At 55.5% G+C, this 15445-nt stretch overlaps 1 protein-coding gene across 1 annotated transcript; it reads right to left on the bottom strand.

The window, feature by feature from the left end:
* Positions 1 to 327: 327 nt before the first annotated feature.
* Positions 328 to 14844, bottom strand: KRP23_5429 (Dynein gamma chain, flagellar outer arm; the record flags this gene model as incomplete). Its single annotated transcript, XM_067890493.1, has 1 exon — positions 328 to 14844. One exon carries the CDS (start codon positions 14842 to 14844, stop codon positions 328 to 330), a length of 14517 nt encoding a protein of 4838 aa, XP_067747035.1.
* Between the last annotated feature and the right edge of the window lie 601 nt (positions 14845 to 15445).

The raw sequence follows: 15445 nt of genomic DNA, 5'->3' as shown, positions 1-15445 counted from the left end.
ATTTCCCTTATTTCCCCAAACTGAAGCACCGGAACCTCAGTCGCGTGTTCTGAGCAGCTATCCGTTCACTGGACAAGACGCCAGCAAACGAACTCAACCTTGTCCCTCACTGGTTGTCGTCTCAAAACCAAAATAATACGGGCTGGGACTGTCATGTGGCTTTATGAGATCATTTAGGTGGGGTTGAAACAATCGCACAGGTGGTAACGTGGTAAGACGACGGTCCAGCGGAATGACTTGGCGTTTTCATTGAAAGCTGTCCTAGACCTGTGCTCAAACCGTTGAGTCGAAGAGATTCTTGAATTTAAAGTTAGAGGAACAACTTAGTTACTGGTCGGTGGAACAGAGCAACGCCACCCCCCGTAGCGTCCAATGCAACGGCCGATGGTCTCTGGATGCAAGTGGGACGGAGAAAATGTAGTGCTTGTCCGTACGTCTAGCATATCGATAGACAGGTGCTTCGTAGGCTCCGTAAGGTCCGTGGTCTTGTGCGGCTCGGGTCTTCTTGTGCGCTTTCGTTGCAGCCGTGACGTAGACGGCAGGCAGCGGTGCGAACAACCGCTTGGGCTCCTGCTCGACCAGCGTCCCATCCGGCCGGTTCCACGCAGCCCCATCCAGCATCAACCCATGCACCAGCACACCTTCGCGTGGCGGCTGCTTGATCTGCTCCAGACGCTCGTAGTCCGTTACTTCACTGTAATAAACCACGTCGTCCAGGGCCCAACGCTCGCTTGCGTGTGCGCGTGTCGACTCTTGGGCCACTGCCGTGAGGAACCCTTGCGGGTTCGAGAAACCTGCAAGCCAAAAGCTCGATGGACGGCCACGATCCAGCCACGCGCGTAGCTGCGTAACCCGGTCAAGTAGGCCCGAGACCCAGAGTCCCAGTGTGGCGGACAGCCAGGCTTGCTCGTCGGCCACCCACGACGGAGGCACTTTACCGTCAAACAAGGCCTGGCTCGTTTCGCGCAGTGATGCAGTTAATAGCACCTCGCCCGCGAGCGCACGCTGCGTCTTCACAAGCGATGCTCGAACATATTTCAGAACATGACGAAGAGCTCGGGCTTCCTGGCACAGGAACAAGTTCAACGGGAGCTCCAGCCCACCGCCGAGCACCTTGGAGCGCAACGCCTGCGCCAGCGCTTCTTCACTCAGAGCCTCTTCTCCACCCGATGGGAGAGCTGCCAGTAGTTCGCGAATCTTTTGCTGAATAACGTCTTCTCGTGTCTCTAAGACGGCCGCTTTACTGGTTGTTGAGGTGCTTGCAGACCCATTGTCAGCGTCTGTAGGCTGAGTGTCGACGATCGTGCCCAACAGCGCAGACACTTCCTTGACACGGTACGTGAGATCAGCGTTAGGATGCAATCCAAACACCTCGGGGGAGTCAACGCTCGGGAACGACGCGATAAATCGCTGGTACTCTTCAATCTCGGCCACGGAGGAATCCGGTACACAGTAGTTGAATAACTGGCCGGACGAAGAAGCACCCCCTGTTCCTGCAGTCAACTTTACCTCAGGATTGAAGGAGAAGGAGCTCCCGAGCAGCGTTGGGTTAAACCACGCGTCGCAGTAGGCTCGGAAGAGCCTCCGGTCGAGCTCGTCCGTGATTCGACCGCCATAATGCACTTCGGCTACCATGTACTGCACCGTAGGCCATGATGGTGCCGGAGATGTATACAAATGGCGCTCCAAGAAGCTCAGTGAAGCGCCCATGTCCCCAGCGTTGAATTCGTACGGCACGCTAAATCCTAGCGAGCCGAACTTGCGGCGCTCTACCACCACTGCGTGCAAGAAACACACAGCAAAGAGAAGCGAGCGCCACGACGGAGTCTCGAGGCGATCCAGTTTGTCCTGATCCACCAACACGGTGAAGCTACGGAGCAACCCGGCACGAAGTCCAGCAGGAGGTTCGTTCGTCACCTTGGTGCTTCGGTGCAACAGAGCGATGGGGAAATCTGGATGCGGCTCGGATGTCAAGAACAACCGGAACTCTGGAGCTCGGGTAGGAGCCGCAGCCGCATTGCTGCTGCTTGAACTGCCACCGTTCGCAGCTGTAAGGGCTTCACACAGCGAGTCGAGATAGTTAAGACCGAGGTGGCAATTCTGCAACAGAACCCACGAGCCATTGAGCATCGCAGAGGCCACCGTACGCGCTGCAACGGCCTCCTGGCCCTCACCCATGGAGATTGTGGTGACGCTTTGTCGCTTCCGTCGCGCAAGCTGTTCAATTGACTCGGTCGGGTCCGCTCCAGGCGATAGCAAATACAGCACCGGAGTCTCGGCGCGCATCTCCTGGTACACGCTTTCCACAGTGTCGGTGATAGGCTCCGCGTAGCGAGGCCCCAGCGCAGGAAGACGCGATAAACCCGAGCCAACACTCCCCTCGATGAACTCGATGGCCCGGATAAAGTCGAGCACCGCTGGAATCGTGCGGTCTTCACGCAAAGAGCGTACCAGTAGCAGTCGATGAAAGTTCAGGTTGGCAGTGATCGCTCGTGGGTCAAACAGAAGCGCCTCGTAGTCAGGTATGGCCAAACGCTCCGGTTCATTATCCTCGAACCACTTGCGCCACGCACTTTCGCTGCGTTCGAGATCGCCAAGCAGGTTCCTGTAGTGGGGCTTCTCACTCGCAAGCTGAACTGCGTTGAGCCACGCACCCGTCGGCATCCAACCGAACGGTTTGGGCTGGTCACTCGACAACTTGCGCGATGCACCTGCCTTGAGGAAAAGCGTCACATCGGCCGGCGTCACGCAGTCTCCTGCAACGAGGATTTTGAGCGCTATCATGAGCAGGAAGCTCAGTCGGTGGCGGTCGTACATGCCACGATTGACGTAGCGGAATACAATGTACGTGAGGGTTTCTAGGATGTACATCACGCGCTTTGACGCGAGAGTAGACCGCTCGGCTTCCTCGATTGCACGGACGAATAGCTGCAGGAACTGGTCCAGCGACGTCTGGTACATCGCGTTCACGGCTGCAAAATCCACAATACCGAAGTAGAGCACGGAACCGCGTGCGGCGACTGGGCGGTAGTGCTCTCGCTTTTCATCGATACCGCGCTTCACTTCTTCGGCGGCTAGGATCTTATCGTTCACCTCGGTGGCTTTAGCTTTCGTATTTGCCAGAACCGACACGAGCTCAACATCGTCTAGAAGGTTGGCCTTACTAGCCGATAGACGCTCAAGTAGGAGCGCATCAAGAGCGACCAGAGCTTTGGCATTCGCGTTTAGCTCACACTGAACACGTTCCAGCTGCTCTTCAAGCGAACGCTGCTCCTGGCGGATAACTTGTGCAAGTAGCTGCTCCTCAAGTCCCTTTTGAGTCACAGTGAAGTCCACGACAAGCGTCCGCGCCTGTAGTTCTGGAGAAAAGTGTGGGTTCGGCACCCGCGTCGTCAAGTACAAGGCAAAGTCATCCTGGTACTCGCACAAGCGGTCCAGGATTTTGACAAACTTCCCCTTGGCTCGGACCACAAAGTTTTTGTCAAGAACATTCGCCATCACTGGATCTGGGTCGGCGCCATCGACACCGTCCAAGACCAGCGCTTTGCCCTCGCCCACGCAGTGCTCAAGGATCTCACGCAGTTTCGGGCTGTTGACCGAGATAACGCCCATAGATGGTAGACGCTCTGCCTCCCGACGAAGCACCCATGATAAAGCTTGGCCTTGGGGATCAATCAGCAGTGGGAAGCGTGGCGCTCGAGCAACCAACAAACCATTTTGTATGGACAACGGGTCTGATGGCAACCCTTGCAGCTTCCAGTCGCTAACTGTACCGGCGTCGGCGAGGAACTCCTCGAGTGCTAAGCCGCGCGTCAGCGGGATCGTGAACGGTGGCTTGGTAGGGCTGGCATTGGTTCCAGCTGGAGCTGCTGGAGGGGGCACAGCTCCGAGTTCATACGGAAGACGTTCACGCAACAGCAGGTCTCGATACTCACGATTGAATGGCCCGCAGTAGCACAAGAAGGCTGCAGCTACTGCACAATCTCCCACGAGATGCTGCTTTCTCTCCACAAAGCGATTCGAGTCTTCAGTCCAACGAACCTTTTCGCCCCCAAGTCCACCGATAAGTGCCGTAGCTTGCTCCATTTTGCGCTTGGTGGCTAGTGCAAAGGCTTCGACTCGTGCCTTCTCCGCCATCTGCGTTTGAAAGTCCTCTTGTAAGTGTGTAAGCACGTTCTGGCACTTCTGGAGCTTGTCCTCTGAGCTCTGTAGTCGAGCCTGTGCGGCCTCAAATTTTCCTTCGGCAATACGCAGCGCCTCAAGCTTGGGCTTTACCACCTTGGACGCTTCATGGTACATGCTCATGGCCTTAACCCAGCAGAACAAGCCTTCTGCCGCTTTTGAAGCGTTCTTCGCCACAGGAGCACTGAACCCGACAAGGTCCATGTACGGTGTCATGAACTCCAACGTCTCGTCATTCATCTGATCCTTCTGGTGCTTGGAGAAGTAGAAAATGTTTTGCAAGAAGCGAGTGTCTGCGAGCATGCCAGACTTGGCCAGTTGAAACGAGTCCAGCAGGAAATCGCACGTGTGCTTCTCTTTCCCGACGCCCAGAGTCACCGGTGCACGTTCGACCTTGAGCAGTGGTGCCATTTGAAGAATAGCGACGCAGTCGAAGATCAACTTGATGATATCGCCGGGTTTGGCCAACTTTTTGAGTTCGTTCAGGTCATTGGGGCGAATACTACTCGCAGCGCGCTCAGCCTCGTCCAGGAAGGGCTGAGCCCGCTTGAGATCCTCCTCAGCCGCCTCTTTCTCCGCCAAAATGATGGCTGCCTCAGCCAAACATTGCTCCCGGATCTGCTGGACGATGTCGTTCTCCTTCTTAGCTTCGAGCGACTTGACCTGCAAGGTCTCCAGCATCTTGTTGGCTGCTGCTTCAGCCACAACCAGCTTCGCTTCTTCCTCTTTCAGCACGACCTTCATCCGCTCCACGTCTTGCGCTCCCTGCCCCAACTTCTGCAGTCCGAGATTCACTGCACCCTCTTGATGCCGCACCTCGCTCAGCTTCTCGCCGTACAGCTCTTTGTACGTCGAGAGAAAGCTCAAAAAGCTGCGAGGAGTCTGCACCACACGCCTCCGTCGGCGCGTGAAGTACTCGCCACTGACCTTCTCAACAGCTTGGTGCATTCGCCCCATTTGCACAACCAGCGCGTCTTTAGTACTGGGCGGAGTCTCAAGCGAGAACTTTTCCAGGTAGCCCTGGCTCACAGCAGTTAGGGCCTCCTCAGGCCACGGCAAGAACCAGTCGATGGTGCAGCCATTGACAAGGTGCGGGAACTCACGGCATCGGTCTGCGAAGCGAGAACTCACTGGCGAGAGGCACAGAACCACGTGAAGGTTTCTCCGAACCCGGTCATGGAAGAAACGAGTGAGGTTGGGGAGAGTATCAGCGCCTCCCGGGCATTCACGCTGCATAACGCCTCGCAACTCGCTCGCCATCGCAACCAACTCGTCTCGGGGGAACAAACCGGGCACTTCGCCTGTCGCTAAGAGCGCGTTCACTTGCTCCAAGAACGAATCGTCCTTGATATCGGCTTCCGTGAGTAAGAAGACCACCCCCTTACCAGCTTGGCCTGCAGTTTTGCATAAGCCGCGTAAATCGTCAAGGAATGCTGCAAGCGTGTAAGCCTTGGTGACCGCTAGCTGGCACAGTTCATGCCCACTAAGCGCAGCTGCGAGCCGCGCCAATGACTGTTTGCCAGATCCACCGACACCCACGAGCATCATGTTGCTCTGTGCAAGACCAAGCACTCGTGTCAACCGGGCCAAGTGGAACAGAGCCTCCTCGAACAGAATGAGAGGAGGCAGCGCGCGCCCTGGGTTTTCGCGATTGAAGTGCGCCAAGAGGTGCTCTACTCGTGCTCGCAGCACCAACAAACTCGCCACTGGCTCGTAATGGCGTGGCATTTCTCCCACAGGTTCCCCGAATTCGTCATGAGGCGGGTCTTGCAGGAAATCAACGTACACTGTGGCCGGCCGGGGGTTCCATACCGACTGCACGGAGTGCTGACGCTGTGGCGGTGGATGCCCGTCCGACGAATTAGCTGACACTTTGTCTTTGCCGGTAGCAGCGCCGGAAGCCAGCCCAGCGGATTTGGTCACGAGTCCTTCTGCGACGACGGCGAGCTCGTCACGGAAACGCTGTTTGTCTTCTCCCGAGACCAGTCGGTCACCAAATACGCGCTCGCTTTCGTGCTGCCACAGGCGAATAAGCGTTTTCTCCGAGGCCGTCGCGCTTTCAAGTGGGGCGCGCAGCAAGCCCTGGAAGCTCCGACTGAGCTCGCGCAAACTGAATACGTAGTGGAATTTCTGTGGCGTTGGAGGCATAGCTCGACGCAGCCACAGCCAAAGCTGCACGGATGCTGCAGCGAGGCGAGTGATCAAGTCCGAGAGAGATTTCTTTGGGATGCCGCTGGATGCCGCACTGTTATCCATGTCGGGGATGAACCGCCAACGCGTGAGCTGTGCGAAGATGGCTTCCGCAACGTCCGGCGACGGAGGAAGCAAGTTCAGGATGAAGAAATGGCGTTTGAGGCGAGCTGGTGCGTCGTTCTTCCCGGCACGCGGGAGACCCATCGCTGCGAGGAAGCGCAGCCCTTCAATGACTTTAATATCGCCGCGTTTGTCCTTATCGAGGAAGCACAACGAGCGAGTCTCAACTAGTTGGCGTACGACTTCAAGCGTGGGCTGGTCTCCCCACTCGTTAAGTGCCGGCATGGAGAGATCATCCATGAACAACGTGAGCTGTTGGCCATTCGATGGACCAAAGGTCTTGCCTCCGCGCTTCTCCAAGTCAGCCTCTATCGTAGCTTGGAAGGCGCCACCTAGCGTCGAACCCGAGAAGATGAGGGTCCTGGACGCCATGCCCTCTCCACTCTGACTACTGCCCGATGCGCCGGAAGCGTGGCTCTCGAAAAATAATCGTATGAGTGTTGATTTACCCGTACCTGGCTCACCAACCAATAGTACGGGCAGTTGACTACCGTGTAGGTGCTCCAACAAATGCAGCGCTCGAGCAGTATCGGTAGTCGGAATTATTAGGCGCCCGGCGTTGACAACGCCACTAGTTCGGGCTAAAAGGTTCTCACAACTGTCGAGCACCCACTTTTCCCACTCGAGTGTCGAAGGGTGCAAGAAGTGATCGAAAATGGTCAGCGGTTGGCTGGTATTTGGCAAGCTAGACCCTTTTGGTTGTCCTTCATGCGTTGTTGCTGACTCGGGGGTAGCGGATCCTGGCGCTGGTGCAGTAGTCGATGGGGGTAACGTCGCAGCGGGGGCCTTTTCAACCAGATAATAGTGCAGCTTTATACGATCTTCCAGGTCCAGTACGCCTCCAATCGCCCAGGCAAGTGCGAAAACAAACAACCGCTCCAACTCCAGCTCCATATCCGCAGGAGAGTTTTCGCTCAGTTCAGAACGCTCTAACAGAGACTGCAAAAGGTTTAAGCACGACTGCATCAAAGCCACTCGAGGTGCGATCATCACCGGTTGACATCGACGAGTCAGGAACTCGAAAAGGTGACCCGATCCAGCCCCAGGTGTAGTTCCTCCTCCCCCAACAAGTGTGCGTATGCTTCTGGCAAGGGCTGCACGCTGGGGTTCCGGTCGCGTTCGAAGCCATCGTTGAGCTACGGGCTCCCAGTCGAGATCCGTATCACTCACGTACACAATTCCTGCCCTAGAAACCGTGGCGGGCGAAGCATTGCGCAGGTCTTCGACTTCAAAGAGAAGCTTGCAGTTGTCGGTCATAGGCAATCGATCGCCATTAGCCAGAGTCAGCAGCTTGTTGTCGTCCAGTACTGTGTTGAGGTTCTCAATCCAGACGGCATCAACTGGACCATCGCACACTAACCAGGCCACATCCTTCCGTGATCGATCGTTGTACTTGGCCCAAATGGCCGCGAAAACGCCGTCGACCCATTCTCCTGTCAATCGGTCGGTCTCGCCGAAGAGTTCCTCTGCTCGAACGGCCTTTGGATTCAAACGCACTTGCCTATGCGGCGTTCGTGTATGAAACCCCAGCGCAGTCTGTAGTGTACGCAATATCTCGGACTTGCCTGACCCAGCAGGCCCCACAAGCGCAATTCCGTGACGCACGAGCTGCGTCTCGTACAATTGAGTCACCTTCGCGCTCCACGTAGCGGGTGGTGGCCAGCTCTGCGTCTTTTGCAGATAATCTTCGACGGCACCAGCAATCTCATTGCTGCTGCTTTTCCCTCCACTGGAAGGAGCAGGCTCGACGCCCGGGAAAATATCGCGGAGGAGAGACAAAAAGATAGGCACATCAGCAGCCACGAGCTTCGAGAGGTTCATATCTCGCAGCGTGGTCATCATGAGCAATTCTTCACTTGCCAATAGATTATCGCGCTTGGTGGCACCGGCGGAACGCAGCACCGACAGAATATTTCGCAAACCAAAGTCGTAGTGGCGCTGTTTCGACAGTTGCCCTTCGCACACAGCGTACAGCGTCTTGAACTTGCGAGCAAGCTCCGCAAATGCGTCGTAGCCTACGGCACACAACCTCACTTTCATGATGATTTCACGGTCTGGAACCATCATGGCCACTCCTCGGAAGAGCGCCTTGAGATTTTCTGGGAGTTCCTGGCGTCCCTGGTAGCCCGGATTCATCGTGATGAAGTAAGCTGCATCTGTGTGCAACCCAATAGCTAGCGGGTCGCCTGGGAAGGTGAAGGTTGGAGCTTGCACCCGCTTAGCGTTTGTGATCGCAAGCACTTGCTGTGCTACCACAGAAAGCACTGGCAGTTCAATGCGGTTGAACTCATCGAAGCAGCCCCAAAGTCCACCTTGGCAGAGGCCCTTGAAGATCTTCGCCATGTCCGAATAGCGTTGCTGGTCTGTACAATTCGTGACGATCACGTACACGCCAAGACTGCGTCCAAGGTCCTTGACAGTCTCGGTTTTACCAGTTCCTGCAGGACCAGCAGGCGCTCCACCCAGGTGCATGCCCAACGCTTGCGATAGTGTAATGTAGGCTCGGTCTGTCAGCGGGGTAATCACCAGTCGTTCCTTGCAGCCCAAGTACTCAAAAGCGTACTTGAAGTCGACATCGCAGATCGAAATCAAGCAAGCGTCCGGCCCCACCGAGTCAAATGCACCCTGATTGCCACCCCGCCAGTAGAACCGAGCTTGCTTGAGCCATTCAAAATCGTTGGCATCCGAGAGCTTCTTCTCTTTGTAGAGTCTGCACAGCTCCAGGAAACAGTCACGCTGGTGTACTTGGATCGTGATCAGCGTCTCCACTTTAGTGCGTGTGAGCTTCGTCCCCAGGTCTGTCAAACACCACGAAGACAGCTCGGACAGCATAGTACCATGTCGCTTCGCCGTCTGTGCCATGATGCCTTTGGTTGTGCGGCACCGCTGCAGCGCATCCTGACACTCGGCTGTCCAGCTCAGTTGGATGCCGAGCAACGCAAACTGGGCACACGTTTTACTTACGAACTCTCTCACTGAACCCGACGAGCATTCGGCAGCCGCTTGCCGGCACAGCGTCTTGAGTGTGCGTCGCATTTCCTTCTCCAGCATACCTAGCCAGTCTTCAATATTGCCGTCGGGGATCACTGGCTGTACCAGCGAGATGGTTTCTTCGTCGTTGCCGACTAACGACTTGATTTCGACGATCTTGCGCTTCGCATTTGGATTCGACGCAGAAGCTGCCGCAGCGGACGATTTCGCGTCATCAGTTGCCGACATTGGCCTTTCATGCACGACGTGGCTGATACTGTCGAATATCTTTTCGTAGTACTGCTGCACGGCCGCTGGGTCAGACCCTCGCGATAAAATGAGCAGCAGCAGCGGGTTGGACACGAAGTAGAACCGCGGGAACTTCTTGCGCTTTTGCTCGAGGTAGCCTTCCAACGACTTCTGGCACTTCTCGAGCTCGCCAAATAGTGACGGAAGGGTACTGCGTAGAAGTTCGTTCGAGCAACACGACACCACAAACCCCACTTCGGCAGCTTTACTCATGACTTTGAGCCAGTCCTTGTCGATCTTGGCGAACTTCTTGGCCTCGAGCGGCATCTGCTTGGCGATATCACCGCCGGTGAATACCGATTCGAGCGACATCCATAACGTCTGAACCTTGGCCCAGAGCTCGAGAACGTCGGCTGTGTCGGATAATTGCGCAAGTTTGGACTGTACACGATCCTTGAAAAACACCACGTGCCTCATGCTCAAGATGGCCTGCAGCTGGAGTTGGCCTTCCTCAAGATCCTCGATAATCTGGCCGTAGCCCTTGAGCACAGGAACGCTGCGTTGTCTCCATTCGCTGAATTCAAAGGTTGTGCCAGACCAGCGATCAGTCAGATCACGGAGCTTGTGCTCGATCTGTAGCTGCTTTTGCGCACTCTCGCAAATGTACTCGACGTCTTCCTTCCACGTCAGAAGCTTCGCATCCAGCACGTCCTGAAACTTGAACGAGTCGCTGTCGTACGGTAGCCGCTGGCCATTGCAAGCCTTGATAAGCTCTTCCCAGTGGCGAGGCTTGATACTTTCCCTCGTCAACTCACGGACAATTGGAAGCACCTCAAGGAACTCGGCGATGACCCTCCGTAAGATCCCGTACGCCTCCCACTCGCACAAGGTTTTAGGCATCTTCTTACAGCGCAGATCAAAACCAGCAAAGCAATCGCTCATACGCTCCGCGTTCGCCCCGACCTGCACCCACGAAATAACGCGGAACTCGTCCATGGTTTTCTCGACGTCCATATAGAGGCCATACAGTTGGTCCAGCAGTGCCATCTCTTTGCGAGTGCGGACAACCTCTGGGTACTCTGTAGGTCGCATGCCGAATAGTTCCTCTCCGGCGGAGAAAACTTCGAGCTTCCGATCCCGAATACCGAGCAGGTCTTTGAATCGTTTGAGACGCTCGACGGCTTCCGCTGGTTCGAGACCAGACACCATGGGGCCATTGGCTTCGTAGTCGCCGCGGAAAACGGCTATATCGGCTTGGAAATCCTTGACGTCCTTGATGAGCTGCTTCTTAAACCCACCTTGCACCTCCGAGAGGTTGTCTGTTACTTCTTCAGCGTAGTCGACGAGCTTACGCCACGAACCGCGTAGCACACTCTTTTGATCCATTTCCTCTTTGTCCATGTAGCCTCCAGGGAGAAAATGCTCAAGCATGTCGTACATATCAGCGATCGGGTTGAGCTCCATCTCGATAGCCGACTCACGCTCACGCACCTCCTTCAAGACCCCCATGACAAAGCGCAGAGCGTCAAGAGACTCGACTCGCGTGCTTAGCTTCGACGTCGTCGTCCGAATATAATCAGTGAGATTGAAGAGCGCAGTTCGGGCTTGTTGATGCACCTTGTCGGAGTACTGCACCTTCCATTGGCGGCACTCGTTTCGCAGTTGCAGCTTGAGGTTCTTCGTGTTCAAAGAGAGCACCGCGATGTTGTGGACGGGCGCGATGAGCGAGATTTCCGCCTCTACTGCCATGAAATGGCGCAGCTCCGTCTCGAAGTCCTGAATGAGCGGGTTGCGCTGCATGAACTGGTTGTAGCGAAACTCCATGTCTTCCTTCCACAGCCAGTCGTATTTCTTGAACGCCGAGAGATATTCGTGCACCTGGTTCTTCGTGCCATGCAGCGCGCCAGTCAGAAGAATTGCCACCTTGATGATCTCCGTGTCACACCCAAGTCGCTCGAACAGACTCGTCCTCGCAGTCTCTGGAAACACGCTTTGCTGACCCCACTCACAGAGGCTTTTCGAGCAGCGCAGTACTGCCACAGCGGATCGGTTGATAGCCTTTTGGATGTCATCCAGCGACGGACTCAGCCGAACGGATGGCACAGAAAGCTGGACGTCAACCTCGAAGAAAGGTCTCTCCAGGAAGAGAAACCCCGTACCAGCCTTCGAGCAAACGCGCTTCTTGATGGCATCCAGCGACTGCTTGGTGCACGTCACTAGCGAACGGTAAAACAGGTTCCGGTAGAAACTCCTGAACGTTTCCATGGCTTCTACATCGCATTGGATTTGAGCGGAGCCCGGTGCAACTGGGACACCGACGTTAGCGAGAGCCCCAGAGGTCGAGGAGCTGCCGTCTAGGTTGTAGTCGCAGATAAGCCGCAGCACATCCTCGACAGCATTTTCAATCTCGACGTTCTTGGCCGCAAGCTGGCGGGTTACATTCGCCACGTGCTTCTCTTGCATACGCACAAAATCATCAAGTGCGAAGGACTGGTCGGTGGGCAGGTGGACGAGCGAAGCCTTCGCTACGACCACCAGGTTCTTTTCAATGCGGTTTTCAATGGCATCGATCACGCTTGAGATAAGCTCCTCGAGTCGCTGCAAGGCTGCATGAGCCACCGCCGTGTACGCGTCGATATTCATACTCGTCCACGTGAGGGTGACCAGCCCAGGTCGGAGTTTCTGCTGAAGATCTTCCAGGTGAGGACGCAGCAACACGGCTGTGACAGGAATGATCTTTGCCGTCACACGGTCATACTCGTGAAGCGCATAGCTCAGATCGTTGTAGTAAGCTTTGAACTTGTCTTCTTGCAGCATGACCATGCGGGCATTTTCGGGCACTTCGATCGCCATGCGATCGAGGCAGCGAGCTTCGCGGATAAGCTGCAAAATCTCTTTGTCAAAGTTTACAAAAAGGCGACCAGTTTCCGGATGTCGAATAATGAGGGTGGCATGCAAACCCGCTCGAGCGCTTTCAACGGACCGGCACCATGCTTCGTACCAAAGGTATTCGAAGGCTACGAGCGTTCGCGCCACCTTGTTGTACGTCTTGATGATTTTCTTCGAGTCTTTTGTCGACAGCACAGTGGGGTTGCTCTCGAACTTACGCATCGGCTCCTCTATTCGACGCAGCAAGTGGCGCGACCAGAGGATATTTCCCGCAACTGGAGGCAAGTTTCGTGCCACGGGAGGATCATGTCGATGGCGCTCGTACAGCTCCTGCACGTGTGAGAGGTCCAGCCCGTAATTGTGAAAAATGACTGTGAACTTGGAATCCAAGTCACTGCGCAGCGTCTCGCGCTGCAAAATCTGCTGGAACTGCTTCAGCAGCTGCAGCGATTGCTCAATGCTCGTGATGGAGTCAAAGCTAACGTTGATGAATTGCTGGAGCGAGGCTTCAAGGTCGGCGATTTGGATGTTGAACTCGACGTAGTCGCGGTCGAACTTGTTGTTGTGGAAGTCGAGCAGGTCATGCTTGTGAGCACGAAACTCGCGGATGATGGTGTTGAACGACGCCAGCAACGCATCCATTCCCTCGAGCGAGTGCTGAGCGAGAGCTCGAAACTGGTGAATGGTGCTGAACATGTCGATGAGCTTCACAAGGCGCCGACAGAACAGATCGAACTTGCCGAAAATCTGCGTCTCGCTGAAGTCGAACTGTTTGCCTTTGGGCATGGTCAGCAACTTGTCTTTGGTGAGGCGGTACTGCTCCTGGTACGCCTCGTTGAGTTTTAGACAGGCCTCGAGTCCAAGCAGGAGGGTTTCAGGGTCTTTGTCCCAAATCGCCTCAGGAGGCTCGCGGCCGACGAGGCTGCTCTTGCATAACGTGATCATCTGGTTGGTGATCTTCATGAAGAGCTTCGTCATGCGCTCCGTCGTATTGTAGTACCTCGCGATCGTGTGGATCATTTTAACCGAGTTCATGAGCGCTGGCAGCGCGTCCACCACCGACGTCGCCGTCCCTGTATACAACGGCTCTATGAACCGCTCCAGCGTAGCCAGATACTTGACGTTGTCTTTCGCTTCGTTCGACGCCTCCGTGATATTCGTGTCAATCAGTTTCCACTGTCGCAGTAGCGACGCGACTCCAAGCTTATCCATCGCTCCATCCTGCAGCTTGGAAACGACATTTAGCACTCCAGTGACCATTTTGCACTCCTTGGTCTTGAGCTGCTCCGTGATGCCCATCAGCCTCTGCAGCCTTCGTTTCCAGTACTCGAGCTCTGTCGCTGGCCCCGCCTCGTGCGATTCCCATCGCCCTTGGTCGTTATCTTCCAGATACGCCTCCGTCTGCTTACACCAGTCCTTCACCAACTCCACAAAGTGCTGCACTGCGCTATCGTCCGACGACAACTTGGACAAACTGCGCGTGTCGGACGGATCGTACCTCTTGTCCGGTTTTCGCAGATCCAAACCCGTGTTCATCGCCTTCAAGTTCTCCTGGACGTCCGTGACGAAGCTCTTGAGTCCAAGCATGAACTCGTTGCGCGCGTCGCTCTGCGCCTGGCCCCACTCACGTTCCTCTCTAGCTGTCAACATGGGCACAAACAACTGCGCTAGATGCGTCTCAATGGACAGCAGCACCGACGAGTCCAACACTCCATACGTGAGCAAGTGGTCATTGGCGACTGCTGGGTCAAGCGGCAGTCGAGGTGCCGTATCGTACGAATAGCTTCCATCTCTTCCAGGAGTGTCCACAGTCTCTGGATCTGTTGCGTCTTCATCCCCATTAGCCTCGTTATGGGTCCACATTGCTCGGCCCTCGTCCTGTGCGTCGGCAGCTTCGGGCGCCACTTTGGTGAAGAAGACGGCGCGGCCTTGCAACGTGTCGTCCAGTCCGTCCGTCACGAAAAGCTCCTTGCGTCCGCCGCCTTTGTCCCGCTGCAGTAGTTCTCCAGTGGAAGACGAGCCCGAGATTGTAACCGAGACGCCGTCGTCGTTAGTGGAGACTGGAGCTCGTGTCTGGTAGTAGAAAAAGAGTTTCGAGGGACCGTCGCCCCGGAAGAAGCGCGTGAGCTGCTCCATGATCCCGTTGCCGCGCATGAGCTCCTCCACCTGCGCCTCGTCCTGGAACCCCAACCCAAGCTGCAGACGCTGGATCATCCAGCGATGTCGAGCCTGGAACGCCATCGTGACGTCGACGACTGCGGCTCAAGTGAGTTAGTTGGCCAGGATATGCGGTCGCGGCTCTTCAAAAGTTCAGGTACTGCTATTTGTGACTTGCAGGGGAGGTCGCATTGCCAATGCCAGCGTCAGTGGATGCAACCACTTGACAACCTTGACAACCTCAACGTCTCGCTGTGAAGTTCACAGCACGGCGTAGTGCTCGAGATCCCAACGATCGAATTCTATCATTCAACATGGTGGTGGTTTGATCGACGTTAACGTTAGCTTTTCAACGCCTCACGAGTCGGGTTTGTGCGCTTCCCATGACGACAATGTAAGCCCACAGCCAGTTGCCAACAATCCAATGCATCTACTCCGGCAGCGTTCTTCGAGGCTGATAACCATCATCTCTCCAAGGACATCGGGAGTGCTTGATACCGCCCAGCTAAAACAACCGCATCGATCAGCCAATCGAATGTCAGCACGCGAGGCACTTCAACATGCTGCGTCCCGACTTAAACGCCTCTCTCGAAACAATTTACAAGCAGCCACAGGGACACTTCGTCCGGACATATATCGGTACACTGTACCGGCATCGTCCCATAATCGCACTTTATTGGGTAAG

The sequence above is a fragment of the Phytophthora ramorum genome (assembly GCF_020800215.1).
Source record: "Phytophthora ramorum isolate Pr-102 chromosome Unknown Phyram_PR-102_s0004, whole genome shotgun sequence".
NCBI classification, from domain to species: Eukaryota; Oomycota; class Peronosporomycetes; order Peronosporales; family Peronosporaceae; genus Phytophthora; species Phytophthora ramorum.
The sequence above is the reverse complement of the archived record's forward strand: the minus strand, read 5'-3'. Positions and strand labels throughout refer to the sequence as shown.